The sequence below is a fragment of the Heterocephalus glaber genome, unplaced genomic scaffold, assembly GCF_053883595.1.
Source record: "Heterocephalus glaber isolate CG9 unplaced genomic scaffold, H.glaber_assembly_v1.0 deba00000818, whole genome shotgun sequence".
NCBI lineage: Eukaryota > Metazoa > Chordata > Mammalia > Rodentia > Bathyergidae > Heterocephalus > Heterocephalus glaber.
Window position 1 is genome coordinate 8,091,503 of NW_028258164.1, and position 15,932 is coordinate 8,107,434.

The 15,932-nt window shown below is 38.6% G+C and overlaps 1 protein-coding gene and 1 long non-coding RNA gene across 5 annotated transcripts in view; one reads left to right on the plus strand and one right to left on the minus strand.

Moving 5' to 3' along the window:
- The window catches only part of LOC106010714 (uncharacterized), a 243,601-nt gene that overhangs the window by 71,482 nt on the left and 156,187 nt on the right, over nucleotides 1-15,932 (minus strand). The gene's annotated exons all lie outside the window — the stretch shown is intronic.
- Nucleotides 1,506-7,105, plus strand: LOC101714689 (prolactin-inducible protein homolog). Its single transcript, XM_004860506.2, has 4 exons — nucleotides 1,506-1,600; nucleotides 2,893-2,998; nucleotides 6,530-6,641; nucleotides 6,931-7,105. The coding sequence occupies exons 1-4, from the start codon at nucleotides 1,506-1,508 to the stop codon at nucleotides 7,053-7,055; spliced, it is 438 nt and encodes a 145-aa protein (XP_004860563.1). The 3' UTR covers nucleotides 7,056-7,105.

Consider the following 15,932-nt stretch of genomic DNA (forward strand, 5'->3'; position numbering starts at 1 on the left):
TAAAACATAAAAAATATTTATAGAAGAGGGTCACTGTCACCAGGGCAAGGTGGCTGGCACAAAAGCACTGGTCCTAAGTTCAGGGAACAAAAGCAGAGTAGAAAAGATGTGATCACACCATAGCTAAAGTTACAAGAGAAAAAAGATATGGTATTCAACTCAGAGGAATTAGGGTGGAGGTACAAGAGTACAGTAAGCAGGCAAAGGAACTTTAAAATATACATACAGAAACTGGAAACAAATGCTGAGACTTTAATTCTGAATGCTGGCTCTGGTAATTCATTTGGGCAACTCTTACCACAATAGTTTTCTCTCATGTCCAGGAAGATCTTTCTGTACTTTTGTCATGTAAAGGATAAGCACAAATCAATTCCCTAGTCATACATTAAGAGATCATTTTAAGAAGAGAGATAGCACAATGCCAGTGTTGGCAAGAGTGAGTCTCCGCCTCATTCCATGGAGAAAAATTTTTGGATCAGGAATCACCTAGACATGATTTGAGTTCTGGTCTAATGAATGAAATCCATCCTACAGTGTCTTCCTATATGCTTTTTGCCATAAAACAAGTGTGACATGAGACCACATGGTCACTTCTATATAGAAAGAAATAGAGATATTGGTATCTAAAAGTCTAATTTGGAAATGTCAGCTATGTAGATGAACTGTCTAGAAGTGAAATTTTAGTCTACTGCAATGGTGACTTAGGAGCATCTGGAATCTTGGGCATCTGTAGAATGTACTACTCTACAGGAAGTTAGAAAGGACTCCGTAATCACAAATACCTTCACATTTCTGTAACATCCTCACCCTTACCCTACTATGGCCCAATTCTCTGTCACCCACAGCAGCCTGGCTCTTCCCTAGGTCAGAGGCCCTGATCAATGTATGACTAAAAATCTCTCTTTAGTGACATCTCCTCTTGAACTTACTCTAAGGTGACCATGCAAATGTGCTCTAGAACTATAATTTAAAATATGCTGCCATTCTGGTGTGTTGCCTATAGAGACAGTAGCCGAAGTTAAGGCTGATAGGTCTCTACATCATGGCTTCAAAGCCTCTTTTTAGTGACATGTTCTCTAGAACTTACTATAAGGTAACCAAGTGAATGTGCTGCAGCACTGCAGCTTGGAATCTACCACAATTACAGACTCACTTTTTGCAGAGATAGTGGCTGAAACTAAGTCTGGACACATAACTGGTAGTTACACAACAAGACAAAAAGAAAGCACACCTGTAAGCCAGAGAAGAGTCACTTTGAGAAGCTCTGATATTGAGAAAATAAGGAAGGGCACCTCTCCCAGATTCTAACAATATAGTTGAATGTTCATAATTTTTCCATAGAAAAACAAACCTCAGGTCAACAAGGAAAGATCATGAGTAGGAAAGTGACTGAGTGATTCATCTCATAGACTTATCTGACAGCTCTTCCTCATCCTGATCTGCATATAAGAACTGTGTTGGCTGGGACACTACTGTCCCTGGACATCACCACTGAATCCTCCACTATGCTTGCTCTCCAGCTCCTGTTCAGGGCCAGCCCTGCAGCCCTGCTTCTGGTTCTCTGCCTGCATCTGGGGATCAGCACAGCTCAGGAAGACATGTGAGCCAAGCCCTTCTCCTCCCTATAGAAAACCCATGGGCAAGGCTCCTCTCCTAACCTAGAAATTGACATGTCCCTTCTTGGAGATTTTTAAGCTTCCCAGAATGCTAGTTCCAGGAGCTTTCATGGACCTCATGGTGGATTCCACAACTCTACTCAAGGAAGCTCCATCAACCCCCCTACATTTCTTCTGGGGCTCCTAGTTTACCTGTGGAATAAGGCTTGCCATGGACACAGAGTCTGTAATTAACAATTAGTCTTTCTCCAAGCCAAATGTAGTGACTCACACCTGTAATCACACCATTCAGGAGGGTAAATTAGGAAAAATCACAAGGTCAAGACCAGTCTGTGCTACATAGCGAGTTGAAGACATGCTTTAGCTATATAGCAAGACCCTGTTTCTAAAAACAAAATTAATTGTACTCTTCATCTCTGAACTATTTGTTCAGAGTTCTGCTCCATAAAGTTTACTTTTTCACACTACGCCTCACACAAGAGGAGGTGCTGAGGTCCGGGAGTTCTAACAGCTTTGCACAGCTTTGCCAGGACTCAATGAAAGATGAGACACTCTCAGATCACCACCCCATGTTCTGAGGTTGAGGTAGCCTGCATGCACCTCGGACAAATTTTTCCTTTAAGGCAAAAGATGAAATCTAGGGCTCCTTCATCCACACTGAGACCTGGGATCACAAGTCCACAAGTACTGTACTGAGTGTTCTAGTTTGAAGGAAGCAGAAAAGTAGGGAAGTAAAATGAAGTAAAAAATGGAAGCAGGGATCTGAGAAGAAGCAGGGATATTCAGAAAACCCCTACATTTTCTCTCCAGCATCAGGCCTGAGAAGTGAGTTTCTGGACCATGATCATAGAGGTGCTCTATGAGGCCATGGCCAATGTCCTCTTGACTTGGAGGAAACTGTTCAGGGTTTTGTCAAGCTGGTGTAATGGAGGCAAACAACCTCAGAAACCCTGTGTCAGGGTAGGTTCAGATCCAAATGCCAGCAAAGAACTTAGGGCACTGCGCCTTCTTTCTTTTCCCCCCCTTTTTACATTCAAATTTTTGTCAATAGAAAAAAATGAAATTGCTTAGATTTTAACGAAAATAAATCCACACAAAACATTCAAACCAACCAACACATAATAGTGCTTGGGGAGTCTGACGCTGAGCAGTTGATCCGACCCCCATCATCCCCTCCCTGCCACTATCCCTCCCATCCTCCCACCTCATGGTGCCCATCCTCTCCCATGAACTTGTTTCTGATCTATGTGCCTTGTTTGGTTCTTCCCAGAAGCAGTCGAAAGGCGATAATACTCGATATGGACCTGCCACAGACAGCAAGAGCAGGTGACGAGGTCACCTTGACACTTAAAGTTCGGACAGAATTGAGAGAATGTATGGTGGTAAGTAGGGGCTTGGAGGAGTGACCTCAAGACAAATCTGAGTGCAAGACAAATCTAAGTCCTTAATTATGAATGTAATATAATCAGCTCTCACTTTAATATTGCTCAGTATACTTAATAAAACATTTTCATATATGTTATGTTACATGAGCCTCAGAATAATTATGAGAGCTTTTGGAAGTTGACTGTTTTTATCTTACAGATGAAGAAATTTTGTTCCAGGAAGGTTTAGGGAGGATAAGAAAGATAAAAAGAATGAATGGGCAGTGAGAGAAAAGACACAGGTGCTAGTGAAGACCTGGTAGGAGTTTCTCCATGGCTCTGAGCATGGTGCATACAGGACAGGGTCTGATCTGGGGTTGCTCAGAAGCACACATGCCACCTCATGCAGTAGATTAAAGCAGGTGGAGTAAAAAGGCACGCAGGTTCTGGTGCATCCTGTCCTTAAGCTCTACAATGAGTCTGCTTTCCTCTTGCCCTTCCTCTGCTCTTTTGCTCCATCTCTCCTGTAACTGACTTTTGTCTAGGCCTCCCTGGCCCCGCAGGGAGCTACATGCTTCTCCTTTGCATAGCTTACAACTGTCAGAGGTTTTCCAATCATGGTGCACCTAAAACTCACCCACCGGTCCTATCAAAGGACTGAATCTGATTCAATGATCTGGGAGAAGCCAGACCTTCTAGATTTCTAACAAACTCCCAGGGCATGTGGAATCGTATATGCTGTTTTTCATTGGGAGTGAGGTTAATTTATAGTTTTTCAGTTTTGTGTTTTGTTTATCATAACTAGAGATGAAAATGTGGAAAATATGTATATGTCTATGTTGCATATGATAAATATTTGTGATAATAATAGTTTTTGGCTGTGATAAATAATAAATTTCCATTTGACTCCTGAAAAAGTGATAGTTGTATAAAATGTATTCAAGACATCTCATATAATACTGTAATCAATAAAATTAAACCTTAAGAGTAATTCTGATACAGTAAAATACATTGGTCTTTTTAAAACCCACCTAAGTCCAGATAAAAAGAAAAGAACTTCTTTAGTCTGAGTCAGTGAATTGTAAACCAGAAAGAACTTGTGTGAAAGGAAATTTTGCTAGCTTTATTCAGCCAATTTTATGTGTAGCTTTCAAGAAAAAATTAATGCAGAGCTTTTAAACACCTTCATGTTTCAAAACTTTTAGGAAAATAGAAATTTTTTATTAGTTTAAAATGTCTACCACTTGATTTTTCTATCAAATACAATGCTTTTATAACTAATATTTTGATAAAGTGAAGTCTTAGACTCATACTCCTTTTAAAAATAAAGCAGAATGGATTATACCTATAATTATGTGTTAGAATATAAAAATTATATAATACTTTAAAGCTAAAAAAAATGCTTGTGGTTAGCCACAGTGATTAAGCATTTTGTAATATGGACTATTTTATGGATCTCATAAAGCCTTTGGCACCTCTCAGAAAACAAAAATGCTTTTAATGCAAAAAGTGTGTTAGATTACTTATGAAACTAAAGATTAACAATGATAAAAGTAAATAAGATAAATATTATTGTGAAATATGTTTATTGATGCATTGGCTGGAAAAGCAATACTTTTAAACTATAAAGGAGTTTAAGTTTCATCTTACAAAGGCATGATCTGTGATGACTGCTATTGCTCAGATCGAGGAAAGAAGTACAGTAAATTGTCCTAGTCTTTGACACACATGGGACCCGACAGTCTGGACGTACAGTGGATTCTGGATGTTTAATTTCAACTATGCAAATATTGAAAATTCTGGCTCTCGTTGATATCTTCTTGCAAATACAATAAAGAGATAATACAAGGATAGGTTGTTCTAAACTCCAGGGCTCTGCAGGGTGTTCTCAGTAGCACCCAGTGGTGAGAGCGCTGGGATTTCCTGCAGGGCTGAGGGTTACTCAGGGCAGAATTGCCAGGTAACAGAGCAAGCTTCTGGGATGGGCAAATGGCAGGTGACCTCAGCCATGCAAACCCAGCCACAGGCAATATACTGTAATTATTTTTACTAGCACATATTTTCTTTGTGGGTAATTGGCACATGTACATGATACATCTATCATTTTTATGAGATATTTCAATTTGTAAAATATGATGAACCATTTCCTTCTTCCTTGTTATAAAATCACATGTAGTGCTCATGTGACTGTATTTTGTTAATGCCTTTCACCAAAAACAAAGGCTAAATGTCTACAAAGGCTTAGAAAAATGAAGACACATTTTTTCCATCTATATATGCAGAGTTTATGAATTTATCTACCAGGCTGTCTAGGATGACAGACCACAGGATAAAAATCCCTGTGTTAACACTAACTAGACATTGAAGACTAAAGTTAATACATACAATAACCTGAGATCTTAAGTTTCCAGGCACTCTTCAAGTTAATGGAAAGAAAGAAAGAGAGAAAGAAAGAAAGAAAGAAAGAAAGAAAGAAAGAAAGAAAGAAAGAAAGAAAGAAAGAAAGAAAGAAAGAAAGAAAGAGAAAGAAAGAGGGAAAGCAATAATTTCCCCTCCAGACTTCCTTAGATAATCTAACAGCCAGTTTTGAGAGGTAAATGTTCTCACAGTGGAGGCAAATGGCAGTAAAAGGAGTGACTTCAATCACTGAGGATTACAAAGTTACAACAGAGCACAGTGGGGCTTGGCCAACCTGACAAGAAGACCTGACCCTGGCGTCTACACCCGAGTAGCCAGGCTGCCATCTCAGCAGGTCACAGAGTAAAAGATTATGCAGGCCAATTGTTACAGTGTGGGATCGTGGCTGCATACACGATGAAAAAGGTACTCAGAGATGAGACTTAGTTCAGTCACCAAGAGGACCCAGAGGGGCTGATTCCAATGTCTCAGGAAACGGCAGCAAGATGAGACCTCTGCAGTTATTTATTTGTAACTCATAGACATGAGAACAAAGATATAGAAGAAAAGCATTTGTAATATATTGTATAGGAGGTTTTATCACAGGACAGGGCCAGAATGGGATGGTTTGTTACATAACACATGCCAATCTAATTTAAACAATTTTATCCTTGAAGAGGGGACACAATGGCCAAAGCAAATATCTCTGAATGCAAACTGCTTTTAATTCTGTGAACTGTTGTCCTGCAGATTCTGCTCCAAACTCTAACCGTGTATTCCAGGAGCATGTTAACTATTGTTCCCAAGGTTCCTTCATTAGCACAGTCAGAGTCAATCACGCCTTTGGCCAGTCTCCCCACAACCAATGCCTAGAATTCCACTGATAACTAAGTACAGCCTGCTCCCTGATGGGCTGTTAGCCCTAGGATGAAGCCTGTGGATTCACTTGCATCTTCCTGTGCCCTATTAACTCACATGCCTACAATTTCAGAAGGAGTTAGAAAACAGAAGGTGAAAGAACTTGACAATGACTAGCTCCTGCAGTGACATTAAGAATGTGGGCTCCCATGGCCCACCTCCAGTTTATTAATCTCTTGTCCTTCCTCCCTTTTCTATTTGCCAGACTAACACACAGTCCTCTCTCCTCAACAGATTAAAACTTACCTCATAAGCAGCAAGCCAATTGATGGTGCCTTCAACTATAAATACACGTCTTGCCTCTGTGATTATCCAAAAACCTTCTACTGGGACTTCCAGAGCAACAGTGAGTACAGGGATTGGCTAAAGGAGGGCCTGTCTACTAGGGAGGGAAAAGCAGAAACAGAACTGTCATATGAAAAAGCTGAGGGTGGAGTGGGGAAGAACAACCTGGGAGTTGAAAGAATAATACCCAGGTGCCAAAAGGGAGGCACTGCATGAGAAAAGCTAAGAAAGGTGATCAATTTGCAAATGATGTGGGAGGACTGAGCCCCAGTAGGTAGGTACCTGATGCCACCAAATAACACAGGACCCTGAAGAGTTAGTGAGGTGATTTTTGTGCTCCTCTTTTCCAGGCACTGTACGAATCGCAGCAGTGGTTGACATTATTAGAGAGCTGAATATCTGCCCTGAAGATCTAGCAGTGATACCTATCCGAGAAAATCGGGTTTATGCTTTAGATACCCTGTACATAAACTAATTGAAACACTTGTGTGTCTCACAACACCCATATAGTTTCCTCTAAGTAAGCATGGGTTGGGAATCACTTGCACATTTAAAGTAAACTTCTCACAAACTTCCTGTATTTTTCCTGTATTCTCTCCAAAATCCGTCCTAAAAACCCTCCTAGAGCATCAAATTTCTACAATGATAAATCTCTTTCTGAAAACAGTTATTGCTTGGGGCCGGGGATTTAGCTCAGTGGTTTTGCCGCCTGCTGCGCAAGTGCAAGGACCCGAGTTCGATCCCCAGTATTAAAAAAAAGAAAACAGTTATTGCTGATACTTGCTTTCTAATCTCCATAGGCAATTCACTCATGTTCAACACTTGTAGAAGTCTGTAAGAGTAAGTGACAAATATGAATTTAGAGAGTCTAACTCTGTGGTAGCAAATATTCACCAGATACAAATACAAGTCTAGGAAGCTTCTGTAAAGCCAGTTAGGCAAATCTGGGTAGTTATCAGAGATCATGAATATGAATGGGTAGGATTTGTTCAGTGCCTGAAAAACTCTTACATAGCTATGTTTCTGAAGAATGCCATCCCCAAGATAAAGTCAGTCCTTGAACTTAAGAGAAGGAGGTACAATATTTTCCATTGAACCCATGGAATCTGGGATTTCCATGTCTTAACTTGTGAAATATGAGAATTAAGTGCTAAAGAAACAAAAGTGGATCTGAAATAAGAGGCTGCCACAGCATGGTTCACCATACAGAAGTAAGGACAGAATCTTTTCCCAGCTGTGCCTATCTTGATCTCATCACTGGGAGTCGGCAGTTGGAGAGGAACCTGAAAAAACTTTGGGATTTTCTCACATGATGCAGATGTATGTGCATATGTATTTTTAAAATACTGTTCAAAATGAAGAGAAGCAGATTTTTTCCTTTTTATGTGTCTAAGCAGTAGAGAGAAAGACTTTTTGCAATAACTGAGCAGCTCCTTCCATTGATTCCGGAGACTACCATTGACCCTTTGAGGCATGATGCTTACCATATTATCACAATCACACAAGTCTATTTTTTGCCTTCTGCCAAAAGATAGGCACAGAGCGTTTTGCTGCTCTGTACCCAGTGCAAGCCAAATCTCAAGGGGATTACTGAGGGCAGTTTGAACAACAACAATTTGTTCCTTCCTCTGCAAGTGGAAAAATTAGAACACAGAGCAAGGAATTTACAAAGAAAACAAACAAAAACTAATAAAAACCAAAATCTAGTGTGGAGCTAATCATGATTTCTAATTCTTATGTCTCTTTCTCTGAGAAATATGAGCCTTTTCTTCTGGGCTTGCTATTTCTGGAAAGTCTACCAGGCTGCATAAAAGCAGTTTGCATAAAACTTATCTTACCATTCTATGTCTCCTAACCCAGTCTTGTATCTATTTATTTTACCATGTCACACCTGTCACATAAGGCCTCAGCCCCTATAAAATTCTATAATTCAAATATCTTTCTTGTTCGGCCTGTTGAATCTTCCATCTTTCATTGATGGCCCTATGTTCCATGACGTTTAAAATATAAATACATTTTAATTATTAATAATTGTTCTTTTACCCTGTAACTCATTTTATACAGATAATACAATTAGGAGCTAAGGAATCTCTCACCTGAACCTGGGCAATACCCCAACCTGGACCAACCCTTTCTCCCATGTCCCACTACATATAGGCAGAAAAAACAATAACGAAGTCCTCAAGAAATTTTAAAATTTCTAAACCAGGACATATGGGTGCTACACTTGCTGGCATTATTTACAATGGCCTTTCTTCACTTGGACTTAATTAAAGGTTTACATATGTGGACTGCATTTCATGCATCCAATTATATCAGAGTGAATTATGGAAAAGAGTAGGTGCAGTGGATATTACTGATATGACTCATTACCCTGTCAATCATGTTGTCAGTCATGCTCCGAAAGACCCAATGGGAGGTGCCCTAGCCTGGCTCACATTTTAACTCCTTAAGCTCAAGCCATTGAGCCTTAAACTCTCATGTCATTTTCCTTTTCTCCAGTATGAGTGTGCTCAACTGTCTCCTCAGCACTCATTTTTTCCTTTCAGCTGGCACAAGTTTGCTTGCTCTGGGTGTACCTTTGCCCATTAAACGTCATTAAACTTACCTGCTTTTTCCTGACCATTGAATGTCACATCCACTTCTTTGGTCAATGACCAAAAGAATCTGGAAATCTGTCCTGGGACCCCATCACTCACAGTAACACTTTCATTATTATCACTCGATAATGAGGCTGAAGTTGATAGCCTCTTGAGGAAGCCAAACACAGAAGGACAAAATTGGGCATACTAGTTCTAAAGCACAATTTTATATCCCAAAACAAAGACAATACCTCAAAAAACCAGTGAGTGTAGATGAAGAAATCTGACCACTGCCATCCTAGGCTGAACAGAGATCATGTTAACGTCCCACACTATGCTTGTGCGCCTGCTAAAGATGTACAGTCATGGGTGGTTGATAAGGCCCAGTGAGCACAGCTATAACCCATAACTCCCATCACTATTCAGCCTTGCTCTCCACAAGCAACCACAACATGCAACAAGCAACATTCTCAAGCCTTTTCCCTGGTTGCTAGTCACAACTCCTTCTCACTAAACTCTCCTCCTCCAAAGTCTCATTTTGATCATTTCCTTTCACGGTCCTCTTTTATCCCATGACCCTACAAAAGATCCAGTAACGTGTATGAGATTACCCAGTCTGGTCTCAGTGTCATGGTGGTCCTGCTCATGTTTATTTCAAAATAAACCTGTCCTGTTAGCTCATATTTCTGCTTCTGTTCCTTTTTTCCTAATAGTAGTCTTTTTCAGGAAAAAAAAAGTGCTCTGAGTTTCAAAAACTGTCCCAAATTAACTATAGTATAAAACCTATACTACAAGCAATAGAGCCTAACCAGAAAACATGGTCATGGTCACAACCAATTTGCTTATAAGAGGAAATAAACACTGATGATTAAGGGAAAAAAAGAACAATGAAAAGAAGAGGAAAGAGAACTAATTAATAAAATAATTAACTTAAGATTATAAGTGTGAGTTTCTAAGAAAGGATTCTTTCCTTTTCTTCTCAAATAACAGAAAGGACCTTGCATCCATTATAAACACTACAATTTGTGCTTTGGTTTGAACATGACTTAAGTGTTTTCTTTAAGGTTCATGTTCTAGAAGCTTCATGCCCATTGTGGTGATGTGCGAATGGTAGTGACATAGGATATAAGAAATAAAAATGGTACAAATGAAACAGGTAAATTATAATTTTAAAATCTTACTTTAAAAAGAAACAAAAGTTTATAGTTTTTCCCTTTTGTGTTGCTCCTAAATTTCCAAGTCTCAAAAATACAATAGAATATCCTCTTGCCTTTGGGCTTCCACCTGGAAATGAGCCATGCTGTAGAAAAGACTATATCTTACCATTGTAAATTGAATCTGCATTTTGTGTAGATTGAAAAATTCCAAGGATTTCTGCCCTGAAAAACCACATAAATATCCTCAGCCCCAGACCATATGCACATCCCATACGAGCCCATCCTCTGTTTTTCCTGAATGAATACTTCTCTAATTCTGCCTTAATAAACCATTCTAATGACTCTCAATGAAGTATCCTCTAATTATTTTCTGTGACATAAGTCAGTGATCTTAACCCTGTCATGTAGGTGAGTTGAGGTTCTCACCTACTCCTTGGAGAATCTCCTCAGGACTCATCTAGAGCCAGTGCAACATTTAAGAGTTGAGGCCTAGGAGAAGATGGCTTAGGACATTGGGTTAGTACCAGAAGAAGGAATTAATATAAAATTTAAAGAACCTAGAAAGTTCTTATGAGAGAAAGTTGTTATATAAAAAAAAGAAAGACTGGGCCATCATTACACTAACTTCCTTCTCATCATATGATATTCCCTTCTTCCTCAAGCTTCTGCCATGTTGCTAGCCACCATATTGTGATACTATCTGGAGATTTCCTCACCAGAGATGGTCCATGTTCTTTGGAATTTCAGCTTTCAAAACTGTGGGTTCAATAAACATGTTTCTTAGTATATTACCCAGATGAATTATTTCATTATAACAACAAAAAATGGATGAATACATTCTGGATTGAAAACTTCCAGAAGAGCATGTCTATGGCCAGTATACTAACGGCTAGGAAGCAGAAGAGGCTATATCTAAGTGGATAAATGGAATAAATGAGTCCACACATATTGGACAATATGGCAAGCGTAGACAAGAATGCCATTTCCTCCTACAGCACAGCAGGACAATTGAAGAGCCAGTACAGCAAAACCTTTTTCTCAACAGGGACCAAAAGGGTAGAATTTGTGTCTCTCATACATGGAAGATAAAAGGTAGAATAACATCATTGAAACAGATATCATGGGTACAAAATTCAGGAAGGCCTTGCTTCCATCAAGGTGGGGCTTGAGACAAAGGCAAATGTATAGGAAGCTTATTTGGCTTAGTGATGCCAGAATGGAGGAACAGGAAGAGCCAGATACTTCCATTGGCAGATATCCATTTACTTACTCTTCCTGTTTTGGGAACATTCAAGCAGACCCTCAGGAATTAGTCCAACTGAAGCTCAGACAATGGAATTGGCTGTGGCCAAATGCACCTATCTGCAGATATTGGTGGATGTGCATTACCTTCCTGCCTCATCAGTGTTTAAGCAGAGCCCCATAGGGCTGTGGGGAAGCTAGTTATGGACTTGAGCCTGGCAGGACTACAGATGAGGTTTCTAGTAGAGAAATGTCACTGTCCAGCTTCTCTAGTACAGTTCCTCCAGTGTTTAGCATACAGAGCCACTATAAACTCCTACACACAGATTACTGCAACACCTCCATTGTTTTTTGTTTCTAATGCCCCCTTGTGCTCTAGCTCTGGTAAAAATCTCCAGTGATTGCTGTAGGATGAGACAGAAGTGGGCTTCTGAAAAAGGGTCTTAGAGAGATGAGGAAGCTGGACATTCACTTTTAATTGTCTGCTCCTACTATAGAAACCATTGACCTTGTGTTGACCTTGTACCCCCTCAGGAGAGATGTAACACTGTCAAAGTGAAATTTATCCTCCTACACCTAAAGTGGGCTTTTCTCAGCTCTGTGGTCCTTACGGATGTTTCTGCCTCACTTTGAAGCCCTGAGATATGTTCCAAGGTATTCTTGCCTATGGGCAGTTGTAGCTGGACTTCTGTGAGGCTGACTGGAGCCAAAAAAATTTTTCTTCTTCATTGTTGACGATCTTATAACCTCTCTCTAATTTCAGACAACTGCTTTACCACCACTTCACAATAACTCCCCAGCTGAGACCCCTCTGACTCTCATTTTCATAAGCAAATTTCTTTGTTTTTCTGCAAACTTCATATGGAGAGTGTCATGAGCATTGTAGTATTTATGTGTTTCTTTACAATTCAACATGTGTGATGTTTTATTATTTTTATAACCAAGTTCTCATTATTTTGAGTATTGCTGAAAGTATTTTAAATGTTACATCCTTAGTGGCATTTGTCTCATAATTTTTATGGGGTTTACTGTGAGTTTTGTAAGTCTGGTGACTTTTAAGTACATATATATGGCAGACCTGCATATAGCCAAAATAAATGAGTGGCTATTTGTACCAAAAGATTTGTATTTTAGATTTCTTTGCTTTAATGCAAAATCTTAGGAAACACTCTCTGGGTTCTGCATTACTTTATGGTGTACATATAAATGGCATCTGTGCATGGAGAAGCCAAGAAATTATTACATCTTGAACCAGAAGCAAAGGGGGAGCAAAATCAGGCTGTTGCAATATTCTTGAGAACTACCCAAGGGTGCCATGAGTACTACCTTCCCAGTGAATGTATCAAATGCCCTCAGCACCGACAGTTAAGCACCACCTTCTAAAGGTTCCTTCACTTCTCAGTAGCACGGATATGGGATCAATACATGAGGCACTGGGGAAACTTTACACCAAAACTATAATGTGTAAACATGCTGTAACAGTCTTATACAAAATAGGAAAAATGAAAAAGAAAAAACAAATATCTATCAATAGAATAATGAAAAATTATGATATGCATGGTAAATATGATAGAAAAAACAAAATTATTCCTAAATGCAACAGTCTAGAAAAATCTCACAGAAATGTTCACAGGAAGTTGCCAGAAACTATCACATACACATAGTGTTTCTATTTATATGCACTTCAAAAAAGAAAAAATAGACTATGGTAGACATCATGATTACGGCTTAACATTAAGGGGTACTGACATGAAGGAGACATCTTATTCCATTTCTCATGCTATGCCAAATTCCAGAGAATAAATTTATATTTATTTCCCACCATCCTAGAGGTTGGGAACCTTAAGGTCAAGCAGATGGTGAAGACTCACTCTCCTTTTCCATGATGGCACCTTGTCACTGTCTCCACACATAACAGAAGAGATGAACAATAGAAGGGCCAGAGGCCAGACAGATTGCAGAAGCCTCTTTTATGAGGGATTAATCTCGTTCATGAAGTCCTCCTTATAGCTTTTCAGCTCCTAAAGCCCCCATCTCTGAATACTATCTCATTGATGACATATTTCTGTTAAGATTCAGGAGACATGTACTGGAGGACACATTCAGGTCATGGTAGGAGCACAAAGAGGGCTTTTGTAGTAAAGAAATTAATATATACATTAATTTGTGTGGTGTTTTTTAAGTAGCACTTCTTTGTGACTACATATAAAGCTCCAATTAAAATCTAGGCATTTAAGGTATACTATGCCTCAATAAAAATATTTATAGAAAATTATTTAAACATATGATGAAGCAATTAAGATCCATGGTAACATGTGAAGATGGAAGTGATGGTAAAAGGAAGGAGCCTGGTGTTTTGGTGACATCTGTAATTCTAATGCACTAGGAGGCTGAAGCAGGAGGACTGCAAGTTCATGTCCAGCCTGGGAAAGATACCAGATTAGTAAGACTCTGTCTCAGCATTAAAAATAGATAATGCTCGGGATGCAGCTCAATGCAAAGGCCCTGTGTTTCATCCCTAGTACCACAAAAATTGAAAAGGTGAAAGGAAGAAAAGTGATACACAGTTTTGTGTTGTTTAAAAAAGAATTAAGTAATTAACATCAGCCTGTGCTGTCATGCAAACATGTTAACATTTCTAGCATAATTACAAAATGTAAAAGTAAAAATAAAAAGAAATTGAATAATAACAAGTTTTATCAATTTTAAAGAGGGAAAAAAATAATTGAAAGCAAGAATACAGAGGAAGCAAAATATATAATTTAGTAGTGATTAAAACACAAATGTATCAATTATTATGTCAAATTTAAATGTACTTAGTGGCTACATTAAAAGACTAATATATGGTCTGTATAATTTTCAAAATTCAATTATACTGCTTATAAAAGTCCCATCTCAATCTTAGAGTGTGAAAAAAGGGAAAATAAAAGCACACAAGAGAAATTACCAGACTATAACTAATCAGCTGATACCACTATATTAATAATGAATGGAATGGATATTTTGGCCAAAATTTCTAAGATAAAGAGAAAAGCTTGTGATCAATAAAACTGAGTTCAACCAGAAGATACAACAATCATAAATTCATAAATATCTAATTACACAGTCTCAAAATATGTAAACTTTTACAAAATAAAGAAAAATAGAAATTGTAAATATTTAATTATAAAAATATTTCATCATTCTTATGATTCATACAAAAATTAATTCAATGAGAATATAGAATATTTTATGTCATTAAGTGAAATAAATAAGATCCACAAGCTTAAATGCTACATGGTTTCTCTTTTGTTTCTGTTATTACTGCATGTTTGTAGTACATGCAGTTTACAGCCATTGTGGGGAATAGGTGCATGTACATACTACAACCTGTTTCTTTTTAATCCTCTTCCTTGTCCCTTCTGCCTCACTCTCTCCTCCTATAATGCCCCTTTCCGCTCTTCCATTCTTGTTGATGTTATTAATCTTAGTTCACATTTATGACATAAAATGTTTACATTTCTTAAGGCTATTAGTTTCCTGTATATAGCATACCTTTAGTCTACTCATTTCCCCTTCCACTCCCCCTCACCCCTCACCCTAGGTCTCCTGGACCCCTTCTCATTTGCAAGAGATCCACCCTCTTGTCAGCTTCTTTTCTCCTTTATTATTCTCTCTGTATTATTCTCTTTGCCTTACTCAAATGAGGAATACCATATGGTGTAGGACACACAAAATGTGAATAAACAACAAAATAAAAGATAGGAAGTAGAGCAGTAGATATTTCTCAAAAGTGAAGGGAATCAAGAGATAGAGCAAATTTGGAAGGAGGGAAGGAAAAAGAAATGAAAAAGGAATTAAGATGTGTTATGTATATGTACCAGCTTCACAAAAGAAATGTAAACATTACATATGAAAAACAAGCACTAAAAAAAAACCTTGACACAATACATACATATGTAAGATCATATTCAAAATGTATATATGTTATTGTTTTGATCTGCAAGGTCCTACAAAAACCTCATGTGTTGAGAGGTGATGCCTTAAGAGAGTGAATAGATCCTATGGACAATACACTCATTGGTGGATTGCTCCAAACATGAGTTCATACCTCAATATTCTGTTAGAAGGTGGGGTAATGTTTGAAGAGGTGTGCTACTGGAGGTATGACTTTGGAGGGATACAGCTCCCTCCTTGGCTTTTCCTTTCTCTCCGCTTCTTGACTGCCATGCAGTGAGTTCCTTTTCTCTGCAAGGCTCTTCCACCATGATATTTCTGCTTTGGAGTAAGCAAAACACTTGTCCTCCTTTAAGCTGTAGGTATTGTGTTCAACAATGAAAAAGCTGACTAATACAGGCAATTTGTACTAGGAATGGTGCTGCTGCTATGACT

Excerpts from the sequence above, each read along its gene's own strand:
- LOC101714689 (XM_004860506.2), top strand. The coding sequence starts at position 1,506 with ATGCTTGCTCTCCAGCTCCTGTTCAGGGCCAGCCCTGCAGCCCTGCTT. Across the intron at positions 1,601-2,892 it reads AGCACAGCTCAGGAAGACAT|TCGAAAGGCGATAATACTCG; the intron begins GTGAGCCAAGCC and ends TCCCAGAAGCAG. Across the intron at positions 6,642-6,930 it reads CTGGGACTTCCAGAGCAACA|GCACTGTACGAATCGCAGCA; the intron begins GTGAGTACAGGG and ends CCTCTTTTCCAG.